This window comes from Salvelinus fontinalis, chromosome 3, assembly GCF_029448725.1.
Source record: "Salvelinus fontinalis isolate EN_2023a chromosome 3, ASM2944872v1, whole genome shotgun sequence".
NCBI lineage: Eukaryota > Metazoa > Chordata > Actinopteri > Salmoniformes > Salmonidae > Salvelinus > Salvelinus fontinalis.
This window is the reverse complement of record NC_074667.1, coordinates 72,405,636-72,424,343: the sequence shown is the minus strand read 5'-3', so window position 1 is coordinate 72,424,343 and position 18,708 is coordinate 72,405,636. Positions and strand designations below refer to the sequence as shown.

General features: G+C 41.0%; 1 protein-coding gene across 2 annotated transcripts in view; it reads left to right on the top strand.

Moving 5' to 3' along the window:
- LOC129851401 (potassium voltage-gated channel subfamily D member 3-like) overlaps positions 1–18,708 on the top strand; it is a 156,307-nt gene that overhangs the window by 90,263 nt on the left and 47,336 nt on the right. For both annotated transcript variants that reach the window (XM_055917912.1, XM_055917913.1), the window contains exon 3: positions 13,571–13,739. In XM_055917912.1, coding sequence (XP_055773887.1) covers positions 13,571–13,739 — 169 coding nt within the window. The remainder of the gene's footprint in view (positions 1–13,570; positions 13,740–18,708) is intronic.

Genomic DNA, 18,708 nt, shown 5'->3' with positions numbered 1-18,708 from the left:
GACGAGAGCTACTCGTTTCCCTTACAATCTATTCTCCTTGAAAATTGGATACAGAACTTTACGCCGTTCTGCAATTTCCTTTGGTAACTGGTCATTCATGGCAATTTTGGTCCCAGCAAGTCTTTTACACAGGCTTTTAACCATTATTTTATCTTTAAGGAAAGCAAATTTGGCAACAATTGGGCGTTCATACCTCTGCCCTCTCTGTCCGAAGCGGTGTACACGTTCAAGTTGGATTTTGTCATTTTGTCGATAGCTTGGCGTGGAATCTGAAGCGCTGTAAGGAGGAACTCTCTACCTACAGATTCAGTACTTCTCCTTCTTTCACTTGGATACCTGTAAGTACCAGATTCTCTCTCATGGATCTAGCCTGTATGTCAAGTAAGGCTTCTCTCAGAACGATGTTCTCCTTTTTAAGTTCATTCACTTCGGTTTCAATCTTATTGACCGTCCCTTTTAGCTTGCTTGTCTCTTTCTCCAATGTCGCAGCTTTTTCGTCACTCATCTCGAGTCTTGCCTTCAACTCTTTTATATCCTTACTGACTAGTTCAAGTATACCCATTTTGTCATTTATTGATTTTACCAGATGAGTTTCGACCTTTACCATTCCCGTTGGTGAAAATATTAAATCGTCTGTGTCTGTAGAAGAGTCATGTTTTCGTCTTGAAATAGGTTCCCCTGTCTTACTCTCCATCATGTTTGGGTGTTGCTTGTTTTCATAATATTTGTAGATAAATGTCTCTAGTCTTATGATTTGTTTTGGGTTGTTATCCAGATTGAAGGTTATTACCCACCAGATTGTGCCGTGCTAATATTTAGTCTAACTTACCGATATTAAATATTACGTTTTTATCTTGAGGTGGTCTACATAGCTGTGTTCAGTTCGCCATCTTGCCACTTCCGGAAGATTCTTGGTGGTTCCAAACTTTTTCCATTAAAGAATGATGGAGGCCACTGTGTTATTGGAGACCTTCAACACTGCAGAATTTTTTTGGTACCCTTCCCCAGATCTGTGCCTTGACACAATCCTGTCTCGGAGCTCTACAAATAATTCCTTCGACCTCATGCTTTGACATGCACTGTCAACTGTGGGACCTTATATAGACAGGGGTGTGCCTTTCCAAATCATGTCCAATCAATTGAATTTACCACAGGTGGACTCCAATTAAGTTGTTGAAACATCTCAAGGATGATCAATGGTAACATAATGTGCCTGAGCTCAATTTCAAGTCTCATAGCAAAGGGTCTGAATACTAATGTAATAAGGTATTTCAGTTTTTTTATTTGTAATACATTTGTAAATGGGGTATTGTGTTTAGATTGATTTAGGGGGAAAAAATTATATAATCAATTTTAGAATAAGGCTGTAACATAACAAAATGTGGAAAAAGGTAAGGGGTCTGAATACTTTCCGAATGTACTGTATACACACTTAGTGTACAAAACATTAGGAACATGACATAGACTGACCAGGTGAATCCAGTTGAAAGCTATGATCGCTTATTGATGTCACTTGTTAGATCCACTTCAATCAGTGTAGATTTTTAAGCCTTGAGACATGGATTGTGTATGTGTTCCATTCAGAGGGTGAATGGGCAAGACAAAATATTTAAGTGCCTTTGAATGGGTTATGGTAGTATGTGCCAGGCGCACCGGTTTGAGTGTGTCAAGAATCGCAACGCTGCTGGGTTTTTCCTGTGTGTATCAAAAATGGTCCACCACCCAAAAGACATCCAGCCAACTTGACACAACTGTGGGAAGCATTGGAGTCAACATGGGCCAGCATCCCTGTGGAACACTTTCGACACCTTGTAGTCCATACCCCAACTAATAGAGGCTGTTCTGAGGGCAAAAGGAGGTGCAACTAAATATTAGGAAGGTGTTTCTAATGTTTTGTACACTCAGTGTATATTTCCACACTATTCCGTTGGGATAATACTGTGAAATTGTAAAAAGTATTATAGTGCCCTTTTAGAGTCAGAGATGTTTTAAAAGGCCGCCTGAAATTTCAGCTTGTTTTTCATGGGAGGGGTTTTGGACCGCCTGGTGACATCATCAGGCAGTATAAGTTAATTGAACAATAGCAAGGAGAGTTTGCCCTCTGCCTATAACAGCTAGTTTTCAGGTTACATGTCCCTGCCATTAGGCTAGTCCAATTAGGCCGCTCACCCAGACCACTCGCAGACAGTCCTAGCACAATTCTTGCTTGAGAAATAGCTTTGTGCTAAGAAGCTATTTTTGTTTGTTCTTGACCATTTTAATTGAAAACAATAACATTAAGGTACCTAATTAATATCCAGAAATGATTTGATATTGAGATCAAATGGATGCATTGGACCTTTAAGCAAATCACAGCATTAAGTATGTTTGACAGATCTCCACTGCTTTCATTTGGTCCCCAAACAAGCTGAAATCATTGAGTTTAATGGATTGTTTTGGTTGTGCCGCGTGTTTTTGAAACGACCGATTTAATGTATTTCATTTCATGTTCATCAGAATACAATCAAGAAGAACCTGCTTTAAAAGATTTCGACCTTGTTGTGGAAACAATTGGAGACATTTATTTAATGAAGACCACAGTAAAGAAGAAATTGAAGGGATAAAACACGGACACAGTCTGAATACATTTCTTCACAAGTGATTTTCTCCTCCTCGTCCTCCTCTCATTCCTCTGTAAAACGGACAATAGATAATGCCAATATGGAGCATCCCACAATACCAATATAATGCCTGAAGAAACGAATTTGCCAAAGGAATGACAACATGCAGTAGTTGAGTATCTTCAGCTTTCTCTTCTGCCTCTTGTAACCACACTGTTTGTTTCTCTGACAAATATGTTTGCTTGTTAGCCTATTCTTTTTTTCACTCAAAAATGTCTGCTGTAAGTAATTGTCAAAATCATAACCATAGACCATTTGCTCTGTCACATGTTCACTTTATTGACCTGTATGAGTTGGATTAGCTTGCAGTATGCATGTTCAAATGTTTAATTTGCTTTCTTTCCATCATAAAACGAGCCACTAACTTCCTGATTAATTATAATCACCTAGTTATAATGAGGTTCCATTCCAGTGACATCCACACTGTGTTTTAGGAGCTCACCTCTCTCTCTCTCTCTGTGTGTGTGTGTGTGTGTGTGTGTGTGTGTGTGTGTGTGTGTGTGTGTGTGTGTGTGTGTGTGTGTGTGTGTGTGTGTGTGTGTGTGTGTGTGTGTGTGTGTGTGTGTGTGTGTGTGTGTGTGTGTGTGTGTGTGTGTGTGTGTGTGTCTCAGTGTAGCTTTGTTTATCTCTCCTCTCCTAATTTCCTCTGTCTTCCTCTATGGTTGTGTGGAGTGGATACTAATTCATGTATTTGTGTCTGAAAATCACACTCTGTAGATTAGCCAAATGGCTTCACAGTACTGGCTTTACTGTTTCACAGTAACACGTTGTATTGTTTTCCTTGAACTCGAACAAAGGATGTTTTCCAGGTGAATGTGGTTTTTCATAATGTTAGTTATTTTACAGCTTTGATGTTACAGAGGGGACATCAACTTTCCATGCCTCCACCTCCAATCACATTTTTGCTGTTCTCTAAATGGTTGGTTCGTAATTCTATAAGTAAAGTCATTAAATTGACCAGATCATAACCGTCAGGGATTTTTTAAATGCCTATTTCTCTTTTACCAAACCTAGAGAGAGGTAAAGAGAAAACAACAATTTGTGAGGCGTTATTTTTCACATTTCTATCTGGCTGTAGAGCTGTTATGCAGAGACGGAGCTGATGGGGTGTCATCAGTAATAGAGAGACAGACAGACGGCATGGACTGAGAGATCCACCACTTGGCAGCCAGGACACAACTCAACACACCCGTCTCAATGCTTCAGAGACGTTGCAGCTCTGATACTCCATTCTGACAGCTGGGATCATTTTGGGCTGTTTTTCTCCAGAGTTGCCGTCCTTTTATTATGTTGTGAGCCCCCCTCTCCATGTAAAGGAAATCTTTGCCAGGGGTGATTGACTCTGAAAAAGAGAATAAGACAGCAGGAAGTAGAAGAAACATTTTATGGCTCAATTTGCTTTTTTAGGAGTAACCTTGGTTATTACACAATCCCATTTCCCTCAGAGAAGAAGTCGTGGGCATTCAGTGAGGGTGGCAGGCAGAGAGAGGGAGTTTGCAGAAGACGCTTGGAAATGGAGAGGGAGTTTGTGTGAGACAATGTACATCAGGAAAAGTTTGATGCCAGTGCCCACGTCAGTGGTGTGCGTCTTCCTGCAGGCCCCGAGAGTCCCCTGAGAGCCAGCAGAGGCGACAGCCCATGTGTTACCTGTCAGGGGTCCAATCTGCGCAGAACGCAGTGGAGAGGAAAGTTAATGGCCAGAATCAGAGCAGTCAGAGGACGCTTCTGTCACAGGGTTTCCTTTAGCCAGTAATTACCGGCTTTTGGCCGATTAAAAAAAGAAAACCCAAGAAATTAAATTGTTGACTGTCAAAATGACCGGAGAAAAAAAATCCCATTGCAAAATAATGCATTTCAGTCATTGATGGAAATACAAGCCGATGTAAATACATTTGACCATTATGCATATCGGTCTATAGGTTAATTGGCATAATTTAGTGGAATTAAATTGGCTATGTGTATTTTTGTTAGTCATCATGTATTATATTTATCCAACACAACTATCACAAGCTCGCGCACAGCATACAGTGCAGAGGTTTTTTTGAGAGGGATTTCTCCTGCTGCTCCTCAGCTGGTTGCTGCTTGAGTAAAACATGCTTTTATAAGCCCATTCATTGTGCAACAATTGTAAATGCAATCATGTGTTAAAAACCATTTTGGTGCGCTGTTAAAAAGAGCTACTATTGGTATTATTTCTCAACTGGTACTAAAGCGCGCCTCCCATTCACCATCAAGTGCAGGCAACAGGCTATCAGCGTGTTACCCACCACTTTACAATGTGAGCTGGATTTATGCATTTTGAAAACATACTTAATTGTTTGAAACCTGGATGCTTTATTTCATATTATGAGGCATGTACTACCTTGCTTCAAAGTAGCCTAGGCCAAATCCGACCATGGAAATGGGGAAGCAATTCTTTTACAAAGACTTCATAGACTACGCGTGAGGGGAAGCAAACAATTTATCCTACCATATCTACTGATCTTCGTCAGAGTTATGATTTTCATATGCATATTTTTGTGGAACAGTTTCATTTCAATAATAATGTTTTTGTCTCTCAAAATCATTGACAAGTGGTTAATCAGAATAATCAGAATTAAAGTTATGAAATGGAAAAGTTAAAAGTCAACTACTGCGAGATCACCAGCCTCTACCATATGGACACATTTTACTGAGCTACAGTTCATTAGGCCCTAATCTATGGATTTCACATGACTGGGCAGGGGCGCAGTCATGGGTGCCAATCAAATGAGAATGAGCTTTTCCCCACAAAAGGGCTTTATTACAGACAAAAATACTCCTCAGAAGATCCCGCAGGTGAAGAAGCCGGATGTGGAGGTCCTGGGCTAGCGTGGTTACACGTAGTCTGCCGTTGTGAGGCCGGTTGTACGTACTGCCAAATTCTCTAAAATGATGTTGGAGGCAGCTTATGGTAGAGAAATTAACATAAAATTATCTGGCAAGAGCTCTGGTGGACATGCCAATTGCATGCTCCATCAAAACTTGAGACATCTGTGGCATTGTGTTGTGTGACAAAACTGCACATTTTAGAGTAGCCCTTTATTGTTCCCAGCACAAGGTGCACCTGTGTAATGATCATGCTGTTTAATCAGCTTCCTAATATGCCACACCTGTCAGGTGGATGGATTATTTTGGCGAAGGAGATATGCTCACTAACAGGGATGTAAACAAATTTGTGCACATAAATTAAGAGAAATAAGCTTTTTGTGCATATGGAATATTTCACCTAATATTTCAGCTAATGAAACATGGGACCAAGACTTTACATGTTGCTGTATAATGTACTCTATTATAATTCGCAATGGATGTAAAAAAACAACAATGCTTTCCTACATTTCCGTGCAGCAGGCCAGGTACTTCTGTGCTTGCTCAGACATGCGCGCTCCCTCAACATTATCAGGAAAGAGAAACCAGAAACATGCTCATTGCTCACATGGAGCACTCCAAACAAAAGACAATGAAAAAATTGACAAATCTCATAAATGATGGTTATGAAATAAACCAAAACTTGTTTTTCACAAGTGTAGCAGGTGTTGAACTCTGCAAACAATGTTTCCACTCCAAGAATGAGAACGGACTGTAATCAATACACACATAAACAGAAATGAATGTAACCAAATGACAGGGATTAAAGGTACATTTACAACTGGTGACATATTTAATGCGGAATTGATTAAAAAAGAAAAACGGGCACGGTTTCAACATGGCTACGTAAAGACGTGTTCCGAGGCCCCTCCACTAAGGGTTGATACTTTTGGGCTGCATTATGAGGTGCAGTTAACTCTAATGAAATTATCCTCTGGGTCTTCCTTTCCTGTGGGTGTGCAGAGAGCACACTTTGCACACCTACTGGCTCTAGCAATGTTTGGGTGGCATTCTTGGATATGTCTGTAACCGGGAAAACGAGACAGAATGGTGAACAAGAAGACACGATGTAGACTCGCAACAAGATGGCGGATGCTAAAGTTATGGAGATGCTAGTCACCATCCGCGCAGAAATGGCTACACTACACTCTGATTTTATGACCAAACTTCGTACCTCTGTGTCAAGTCTACAAGCTGAAATTATGACAGAAGTCCAGTCAACTATGGGGACACTACAAACAACTGTCACGACACAAACCCCCAAAATAAAGGATATGGAAACATCGTTGACCGACATCAATAAGTGGCTTACCGAATTGGATACCAAAAACCATGAGCTTACCCCCGAGAACGTGAAGCTAAAGGTTAGTCTAGATAAACAGGAAAACCGTTTATCGGAATCCCAGAAGGGACAGAAGGGTGGAACCCTACCGAGTTCATGGCCTCTTTCCTGCAAGACATCCTCGGTGGAAAGATGTTTGACAGGCCCCCAGTCATCGACAGCTTATGGCCGTGAACGTGATTAACTTTTATTTGCCCTATTTGGGTAGTCCATGCACCGCATATAGATGGCTGACTACCTCGGGATGGAACCGTCCACCATGCCATGGTAGGTATGCAAAGTAATCGTTAATAAGCATAATGGTGTAATGTAACTAGGCTTTTCATTTACAGAACTGAGGTTGAATGAATAAGCCAAAACCCAATGATGTTCCAATGACGTTCCTTAATTTGCTCCTTTAGTTGGGCCTCAAGGTAGACAAAGTGGCGTATATTATAATAAAGGGAACACTTAAACAACACAATGTAACTCCAAGTCAATCACACTTCTGTGAAATCAAACTGTCCACTTAGAAAGCAACACTGATTGACAATAAATTTCACATGCTGTTGTGCAAATGGATGCTGACAGACACAGCAAACCTTTTTGCCACAGCTCGCATTGATGTGCCATCCTGGATGAACTGCACTACCTGAGCCACTTGTGTGGGTTGTAGACTCCGTCTCATGCTACCACTAGAGTGAGAGCACCGCCAGCATTCAAAAGTGACCAAAACATCAGCCAGGAAGCATAGGAACTGAGAAGTGGTCTGTGATCACCACCTGCAGAATCACTACTTTTTTGGGGGTGTCTTGCTAATTGCCTATAATTTCCACCTTTTGTCTATTCCATTTGCACAACAGCATGTGAAATTTATTGTCAATCAGTGTTGCTTCCTAAGTGGACAGTTTGATTTCACAGAAGTGTGATTGACTTGGAGTTACATTGTGTTGTTTAAGTGTTCCCTTTATTTTTTTGAGCAGTGTATATATATATATATATATATATATATATATATATATATATATATATATATATATATATATATATATATATATATATACAGTACCAGTCAAAAGTAGTTTGGACACACAAATCAAGCAAAGGGTGGCTACTCTAAAATCTATTATCATTTGTTGAACACTTTTTTGTTTACTAAGTATTTCCATAAGTGTTATTTCATAGTTTTGATGTCTTCTCTATTACACTATTATCTATAATGTAGAAAATACTAAAAAGAAAAACCCTTGAATGAGTAGGTGTGTGCTAACTTTTGACTGGTACTGTATAGCCCAAGTATTTAAAGTCTGTTTCAGTCAATTGGAATGGAGATATTGTTTCTAAGTTGATTGTAGAGGGGATGTTCAAAGGTAAAGCCATGGATTTATCTGTGTTAATTTTGTACCGACAGGCTACCATATTCAGGTATGATGTCCATTACTTCAGTGACAGATGTCTCTGGTTTAGACATGTATAAAAGCACATCATCAGTAATTAATGAAATTCTATGATCTTCGTCACCCATAGAGATGCCCCTAGACCTTATTGCATCAGCAAGTGGTTCTATGACTAACGAGAACAGAGCAGGAGATAAAGGACAGCCTTGGCGATAGCCCCTACCGATAGAAAATCTTTCTGATAATTTACAATTTGTGTTAACTGCCGCTGATGGGTCAGAATAAAGTAATTTTACTAAATTAATAAAACTGTCACCCCGATTGACTTTTTCTAATACCAGAAACAATCATTTCCACTCAACTCTTTTCAGCATCGAGAGACAATGAGGGTCTTTCATTCTGCCAAGATGATTTATGATATTAAAGCACGTCTCACATTGTCCATTCCAAATCTGGATTTGACAAAGCCATGTTTAATGAGGTCTGGAGTAGGACTTCCAACCTGCGAGCAAGTGTTTTAGCAACTATTTTAACATAGAATCCTAGCAAACTGCAGTTTAATGGGGTTTTGCCCTTTTATAGAAACAGGCTAATGGATGCAGTTTTCTAGGACTCTGGTATGATGTCTGTTTCAAACATCATTTAGAGCAGGCATGAAGATAGGCCAAATCTCAGGCAGAACATCTTGTAGAACTCGGCCGGGAAGCCATCAAGGCTGGGTTTCTTGCCAGAAGGCATTGCCTTAACAGTTTCCCAAACCTCTTCAGGAGTAAAGGGAGCATTTAGTATATTTCTATGCTCATCTGATATACTGTAGTGGGCAAGATGATCTTATTCAGATATTTTGTAATTTTGTTGTTAGATCTTGTACATTGTGAAGTATAAAGAGATTTTTAGAAGTCGCAAAACATATTATTTACAAGCAATGGATCGTAAGAAGTATAGCCATCTGCCATCCTTATAGACTTAATTGATCTTTCGTTCTGTTATTTTTTAAGTTGGTGTGGAAGTAGACGGCACGGACGGTTACCGAACTCAGAATATTTTTGCTTGGTAAAAAATAATCGTTTTTTTGACATGCTTTTGTATGATCTAAATAGAGTTTGGCCTCAGCATAAGCTAGTGACTTCCTGTTCTCCTGGGTTGGTTGTTGTTTATGAAGAAGTTCTACAGGATTTACTTCAGCCTCCAACCTTTCCCTATTTTCCATCCTAAACTTCTTGATCAGAGAGACTTGGGAAATTATACAACCCTTTATGGTTGCTTTAGCAGCCTCCTAGACAATTGCAGCTGAGACAGGAGAGAGTTGATTCTCAAGACAGTAATGTGATAATTTATCTTTTATCACAGAGCAGAATCCTTTATTGTTAAGCGGAGATGTAGTTTGTTTTGGGATTGTTTTGCCAATTTCATTATCTATATACACTGTGTGCATGGTCAGAAATGACTATAGAACCAATATCACATGACTGGACAACATGCATGTAAGTAGAGGGCATAAAAAATTGCCCAATCTAGAAAATGAATTATGGGGCCTAGAGTAGAAAGTATAGTCTCTGACATTAGGATTTAGCTCTCTCCATATGTCTACTAAACCAGATGAATCACAAATGTTTCTAAGAGTATTTGAGGCTCTATGATTCGAGACTGGAGCAGCTGAAGATTTATCCAGTTAATCCAAAGTACAGATAAAATCTCCTGAAATAAACCCAAGTCCCTTTGGTGGAGTATGTGTTCGGGGCATATACATTTAGTATAGTAAGATGTTGACCAAGTATATTACCTGTATTCAAAATAAATAGTCCTTCAGGGTCTGTAACTTGGTGCTCAAATAATAAATGGGACATTTTATTTCCAAGGATGGCAGCGCCTCTTTTGTTTGAACTAAAATAAGAAAAATACACCTGGCACACCCAATCCCCCTTCAGCATGTTCTGGTGAAGATAAATGGGTCTCCTGTAGCATAGCAATTGAAACCCTTTCCATTTTTAAGAATGTTAGAATTTTCTACCTCTTGACCACATGCCCCGAACATTCCAGGAGACTGCTTTAAATGAACTGTTTATGTTTCAGTAGTGTTAAATAATAACTTCACTCAGACTGAGTAGTGCATCACATAAGAATACAATTTTGAAACCCCCCACTGCCGAGTCCCCAAATGAAACGACAGACACCAAAAACAGTATATACCCTGTTTTCTGTCATGTTGTTAACAGGAAGCCCACTAAGGGTTTTTAAGAAGTTTAATTATGTCCTATATTGAATAAAGGGGAATTAGCATAGATCTATGGACATGTGGAGGACAAATGAATGAATAACCTGATCTTTTACATTTTCCTAAACATTATCGCTATTGCACTCATATGCATGTACCCGAACACACACACAATACAGTCACATGTAGCCTAGCCTATACAGTACCAGTCAAAAGTTTGGACACCTACTATTTTCTACATTGTAGAATAATAGTGAAGACATCAAAACCATGAAATAACACATATGGAATCATGTAGTAACCAAACAAGTGTTAAACAAATCAAAATATATTTAATTAACATGTTTGATTCTTCAAAATAGCCACCCTTTGCCTTGATGACAGCTTTGCACACTCTTGGCATTCTCTCAACCAGCTTCACCTGGAATGCTTTTCCAACAGACTTGAAAGAGTTCCCACATATGCTAAGCACTTGTTGGCTGCTTTTCCTTATCTCTGCAGTCCAACTCATCCCAAACTATCACAATTGGGTTGAGGTCTGATTGTGTAGGCCAAGTCATCTGATGCAGCACTCCATCACTCTCCTTCTCGGTCAAATATTCCTTACACAGCCTGGAGGTGTGTTGAGTCATTGTCCTATAGAAAAACAAATGAAAGTCCCACTAAGCGCACACAGATGGGATGGCGTATCGCTTCAGAAAGCTGTGGTAGCCGTGCTGGTTAAGTGTGCCTTGAATTCTAAATGAATCACTGACAATGTCACCAGCAAAGCACCCCCACACCATCACACATCCTCCTCCATGCTTCACGGTGGGAACCACACACGCAGAGATCCTCCGTTCACCTACTCTGCGTCTTACAAAGACCAACGCAATTAGAGCAGTAGAAATACATATTTTGTCATACCCGTTGTATATGGTCTGATATACCACGGCTGTCAGCCAATCTGCATTCAGGGCTCGACCCACCCATGTTGTAATTGTGATGTTTGTATTTTTTTCTCTCAATTTTTGACTGCCTTTTTGTTTAATGTTTTACTCTATCCTTATTCATTTTATTGGTGTGGTGCACTTTGTATGGTTGTCTATGTAACCCCTGTTAATAGAAAATAACATTTTAATAAAAAGATCATTACAAAAAAACTACAAAAACTACAAAAAACTATTCACACAATGAAACTGGCAGGAGACAGCTGAGCCATTGTGGAGAGAGACTTGCCTATATCTTCGCCACACACCCCTCCCCTTCTTCTTGTCTCAACATTTTAAATTATACTCAAGATACTATCTTAACACATATTTTAGATCCTTTTCACTGACAACAGCAATTCAATAATCAGCTAGGCCTATTGCCAAGCGCGCTGCCCAAATTGCAGGCTTCCCAAATAGGCATAGGCCTACGAGCTTGTGATTTGAAACAATCCAGTTATTTTTGAAAAGAAGCTAATGATCCTCGATTCCTCTGTGGCTAAGTCATGCTTTCTGGAGAAAGTATTTCCATTTGCTTCCCTATTTGCTTCCCTGTTTTCATATCATCTTTCCTTCGTTGTCCAGAAGTCAAAGGCACAATCCTAGTCATATTAGCAACCCATCCTAGTTGTTACATCTTTAGATTCCACTTTCTCAAATGGCCGGTAAATTAAAATCTTCCCGGTCACGGAAACTCTGGTCATGAGTACTCTACTAACATACTTGGAGAGTATCCAAGTCAAGCCTGAGAATATTTGGCTTTTAATTAGATGTAGACGTGACAACTGGAAAAAATGATGTTGCTTTACAGAAAAGTTATCATTGATATTATTCTCTCTCTCTCTGTCTTTTAATTGACCGTAGTGAGCTTGAAGGCATTGCTCTGTTGTTTAGGAGAATACATGGAATACACAAGAAATACATTATGACAAAGGTTGGTGTTGTTCGGTAAAAAGGTCGTAAATAGATTGTCAGAATACATTTACAGTTGACTACAGATTTCTCAATCAGGGCAAATGACACAGGAAACAAAAGAAGTCACAGGAATATTACCTCTGATGATTGGTTTGCAGTGAAATATCACCTGGGCTGTGTGTGTCTGACATTCTCCAAACTCCACAACTATATTTTACATTTATGTTTTTTTGTTTGTTTACTGATTCAGAGTAGGTCTGCCAAGTAAAACACTCTCAACCCCGTTAACCCCCCCCTTAACCTCCCCGCCCCACCACACTCTTAGACCACTGCTCCCGAGTGGCGAGCAGTGCATCTCAGTGCTAGAGGTGTCACTACAGACCCTGGTTCGATTCCAGGCTGTATCACAACCGGCCGTGATTGGGAGTCCCATAGGGCGGCGCACAATTGTCTCAGCGTTGTCCGGATTAGGGTTTAGCCGCGGTAGGCCATCATTGTAAATAAGATATTTTTCTTAACTGAATTGCCTAGTTAAATAAAGGTTAAATAAATAAACACACACACACACCTCTCTTTTGGCTCAACTTCATGAGAGCTTGTACCTGAAGTCCCCATTGACAAAGTGATTTGTTCCCCTGTGCTCACCCTGCCTGCCCCTGAACTGACAAGAAAGGAGCTGTGCTGGCGTGACTTTGTTGTGCCCTGTCTGAGCAGCCCAGATAGCACCTCTATCTCGCTGCCTCTCCCCACCTGTTACTAAGCTTGTCACTGCCTCCTCCACCTGTGTAATAAAATTAGCCTCAGCCGAAGGAACTGAGAGAGCAACACGTAATTGCATAGCAAGAAACGAATGGGAAAGCTGGGAATGAAAGAGAGTCGCTGTTGATATGGGTTTAGCCCCCAAGTCGAAAAGTAGAGAGTGTCTCGGTACACAATACACAGACACACACACACACATACTCACACACACATACACACGCATAAACACACACATACATACACACCTAAACACACACACACACACACAACCTGCTGAGATGCTAACCCTTTGGAAGGTCAAATGTACAGTTTCAGAACTGGAGATTGCATTTTAAATATATACAATACTGTATTTTAAATACAGTATTTCATATTTTCTACTCTTTCTCTCTCCCTATTTCTCTCTTTCTCCCCCGCCCCTCTCTCTCTCTCTTTCTCTCTCTCTATAGTTACGGGGACATGGTGCCCAAGACGATCGCAGGGAAGATCTTTGGTTCTATCTGTTCTCTGAGCGGGGTGCTGGTAATCGCCCTGCCTGTTCCCGTCATCGTGTCCAACTTTAGCCGCATCTATCACCAGAACCAGAGAGCTGACAAGCGGCGTGCTCAGAAGGTACAGGTGAACACCATTCACCTGATGGATCACCTGCATCCGGCTGTAGGGAGGCAAGGGGGGAGTGTGTGTGTGTGTGTGTGTGTGTGTGTGTGTGTGTGTGTGTGTGTGTGTGTGTGTGTGTGTGTGTGTGTGTGTGTGTGTGTGTGTGTGTGTGTGTGTGTGTGTGTGTGTGTGTGTGTGTGTGTGTGTCTGTGTCTGTGTGTGTGTGTGTGTGTGTGTGTGTGTGGATGCGACACCCCTCGCCCCCCTAACTTCAGAGGCTATCCCCGGCCCGCTAGACCTCTGGCATGCAGCAGAGAGACAGATGTGAGAGGTTACGCACTAGGAACTGCTGGGGGGTCGATGGGAGGCCCTTGCTCCAGCATCACACAATCAAACCACCATTTAGCAAAGGATCATTAGTTTAATGTCAGCGGCAAAGATCTGATGACAAATCTGCTCTGTTTGATGAAAGGCAGAAAGGACATTTTGGACATTTTCAGCTGGGTGTTCTCCCATTAAGTACGTGCTCGTGTCTGAGTAGCAGATTTATTTATTTATTTTTATTTCACCTTTATTTAACCAGGTAGGCTAGTTGAGATCAAGTTCTCATTTACAACTGCGACCTGGCCAAGATACAGCAAAGCACATCGACACATACAACAACACAGAGTTACACATGGAATAAACAAACATACAGTCAATAATACAGTAGAAAAAAGACAAATCTATATACAGTGAGTGCAAATGAGGTAAGATAAGGGAGGTAAGGCAATAAATAGGCCATGGTGGCGAAGTAATTACAATATAGCAATTAGACACTGGAATGGTAGATGTGCAGAAGATGAATGTGCAAGTAGAGATACTGGGGTGCAAAGGAGCAAGATAAGTAAATAAATACAGTATGGGGATGAGTTAGTTGGATGGGCTGTTTACAGATGGGCTATGTACAGGTGCAGTGATCTGTGAGCTGCTCTGACAGCTAGTGCTTAAAGCTAGTGAGGGAGATATGGGTCTCCAGCTTCATTGATTTTTGCAGTTCGTTCCAGTCATTGGCAGCAGAGAACTGGAAGGAAAGGCTTTGCGGGTGACCAGTGAGATATACCTGCTGGAGCGCGTGCTACAGGTGAGTGCTGCTATGGTAACCAGTGAGCTGAGATAAGGCGGGGTTTTACCTAGCAGAGACTTGTAGATGACCTGGAGCCAGTGGGTTTGGCGACGAGTATGAAGCGAGGGCCAGCCAACGAGAGCGTACAGGTTACAGTGGTGGGTAATATATGGGGCTTTGGTGACAAAACGGATGGCACTGTGATAGACTGCATCCAATTTGTTGAGTAGAGTGTTGGAGGCTATTTTATAGATGACATCGCCGAAGTCGAGGATCGGTAGGATGGTCAGTTTTACGAGGGTATGTTTGGCAGCATGGGTAAAGGATGCTTTGTTGCGAAATAGGAAGCCGATTCTAGATTTAATTTTGGAATGGAGATGCTTTATGTGAGTCTGGAAGGAGAGTTTACAGTCTAGGCAGACACCTAGGTATTTGTAGTTGTCAACATATTCTAAGTCAGAACCGTCCAGAGTAGTGATGCTGGACGGGCGAGCTGGTGCGGGCAGTGATCGGTTGAAGAGCATGCACTTAGTTTTACTTGCATTTAAGAGCAGTTGGAGGCCACGGAAGGAGAGTTGTATGGCATTAAAGCTCTGCTGGAGGTTTGTTAACACAGTGTCCAAAGAAGGGCCAGAGGTATACAGAATGGTGTCGTCTGTGTAGAGGTGGATCAGAGAATCACCAGCAGCGAGAGCGACATCATTGATATATACAGAAAAGAGAGTCGGCCCGAGAATTGAACCCTTTGGCACCCCTATAGAGACTGCAAGAGGTCCAGACAACAGGCCCTCCGTTTTGACACACTGAACTCTATCAGAGAAGTAGTTGGTGAACCAGGCGAGGCAATCGTTTGAGAAACCAAGGCTGTTGAGTCTGCCAATAAGAATGTGGTGATTGACAGAGTCGAAAGCCTTGGCCAGGTCGATGAATACGGCTGCACTGTAATGTCTCTTATCGATGGCGGTTATGATATCGTTTTGAGCTTGGCTGAGGTGCACCCATGACCAGCTCAGAAACCAGATTGCATAGCAGAGAAGGTACGGTGGGATTCGAAATTGTCAGTAATTTGTTTGTTGACTTGGCTTTTGAAGACCTTAGAAAGGCAGGGTAGGATAGATATAGGTCTGTAGCACTTTGGGTCTAGAGTGTCTCCCCCTTTGAAGAGGGGGATGACCGCGGCAGCTTTCCAATCTTTGGGAATCTCAGACGATACGAAAGAGAGGTTGAACAGGCTAGTAATAGGGGTTGCAACAATTTCGGCAGATCATTTAAAAAAGAGAGGGTCTAGATTGTCTAGCCCGGCTGATTTGTAGGGGTCCAGGTTTTGCAGTTCTTTAAGAACATCAGCTATCTGGATTTGGGTGATGGAGATATCGGGGAGGCTTGGGCGAGTTGCTGTGGGGAGTGCAGGGCTGTTGACCGGGGTAGGGGTAGCCAGGTGGAAAGCATAGCCAGTCTTAGAAAAATGCTTATTGAAATTCTCAATTATAGTGGATTTATTGGTGGTGACAGTGTTTCCTATCCTCAGTGCAGTGGGCAGCTGGAAGGAGGTGCTCTTATTCTCCATGGACTTTACAGTGTCCCGGAACTTTTTTGAGTTTGTGCTACAGGATGCAAATTTCTGCTTGAAAAAGCTAGCCTTAGCTTTCCTAACTGCCTGTGTATATTTGTTCCTGACTTCCCTGAAAAGTTGCATATCACAGAGGCTATTCGATGCTAATGCAGAACGCCACAGGATGTTTTTGTGCTGGTCAAGGGCAGTCGGGGCTGGAGAGAACCAAGGGCTATATCTGTTCCTGGTTCTAAATTTGTTGAAAGGGGCATGGTTATTTAAGATGGTGAGGAAGGCACTTTTAACTTCTACTTGGTCACAATCCCGGATCCGGGAGCACCCCCATCAGTAAAAAAGCTGACTAGCACAGCCTAGCATAGCGTCACAAGTAAATACTAGCATCTAAATATCATTAAATCACAAGTCCAAGACACCAGATGAAAGATACACATCTTGTGAATCCAGCCATCATTTCTGATTTTTAAAATGTTTTACAGGGAAGACACTATGTATTTCTATTAGCTAACCACGATAGCAAAAGACACAACTTTTTTCCCCGCCATTTTTTTCCTGCATAGGTAGCTATCACAATTTCGACCAAATAAAGATATAAATAGTCACTAACCAAGAAACAACTTCATCAGATGACAGTCTGATAACATATTTATTGTATAGCATATGTTTTGTTAGAAAAATGTGCATATTTCAGGTATAAATCATAGTTTTACATTGCAGCCACCATCACAACTCTCACCAAAGCAACTAGAATAACTACAGAGACCAACGTGAATTACCTAAATACTCATCATAAAACATTTATGAAAAATACACAGCGTACAGCAAATGAAAGACAAAGATCTTGTGAATCCAGCCAATATTTCAGATTTTTTAAGTGTTTTACAGCGAAAACACAAAATAGCATTATATTAGCTTACTACAATAGCCAGCCACACAACAGCATTGATTCAAGCCAACAATAGCGATAACGAATAAACCAGCAAAAGATATTAATTTTTTCACTAACCTTCTCAAAGTTCTTCAGATGACAGTCCTATAACATCATATTACACAATACATATAGAGTTTGTTCGAAAATGTGCATATTTAGCGGCACAAATCGTGATTATACAATGAGAATAGTAGCCAAGCTGCCAACAAAATGTCGGGAGAAATCTTGGGAGAGGCACCTAATCTAATCAGTAACTAATCATAAACTTGACTAAAAAATACAGGTTGGACAGCAAATTAAAGATACATTAGATCTTAATGCAAACGCTGTGTTAGATTTTTAAAATTAACATTACTACGACAGACGGCGTGCGTTAAAGCGAGACCGCACCGAAATTAATGGCGGAATAGTAGTTTTACATTTTTCAACAGAACAACGAATTAACATCATAAATACTTCTTACTTTTTGATGAGCTCCCATCAGAATCTTGGGCAAGTTGTCCTTTGTCCAGAGGAATCGTTGCTCGGTTGTAGATTGTCGCCTTCAACTTTGGAATTAGAGGTAAACATTAGCCATGTGGCGAAGACGTGTCCAACTCACTATAACGCAGCACTAAGAAATATCCGAAAATCGCAATATACTGATATAAACTGATATAACTCGGTTTAAAATAACAACATTATGATGTCTTTAACACCTATATCGAATAAAATCAGAGCCGGATATATCTAAGGCCTATAACGGGAGCTTTCCAGAACGCAATCCTGAGGTCTGTCTTGCGTCATGGCGAATGATGAAAAGACTGGACCCCACGTTCCCAGACCCTTTATATGGCCTCAGATCTGCCTAGCAACTCCATTCCAATTCTCACTATTTGCTGACATCTAGGGGAAGGCGTATGCAGTGCATCTCGACCAATAGAAGACATGCAAATTAATAAACTGACCTCAGAACAGCCTGCCTGATTTCAGATTTCTCACTTCCTCACAGGAAAATTGCTCCAACTTGAGTTCTGTTTTACTCACAGATATAATTCAAACGGTTTGAAACTAGAGAGTGTTTTCTATCCAATAGTAATACTAATATGCATATTGTACGAGCAAGAATTGAGTACGAGGCAGTTTAATTTGGGAACGAAATTTTTACAAAGTCAAAACAGCACCCCCTATTGAGGAAAGGTTTTAAAGAATGACCAGGCATCCTCTACTGACGGGATGAGGTCAATATCCTTCCAGAATACCCGGGTCAGGTCGATTAGGAAGGCCTGCTCACTGAAGTGTTTTAGGGAACGTTTGATAGTGATGAGGGGTGGTCGTTTGACCGCAGACCCGTTACAAATGCAGGCAATGAGGCAGTGATCGCTGAGATCTTGGTTGAAGGTGT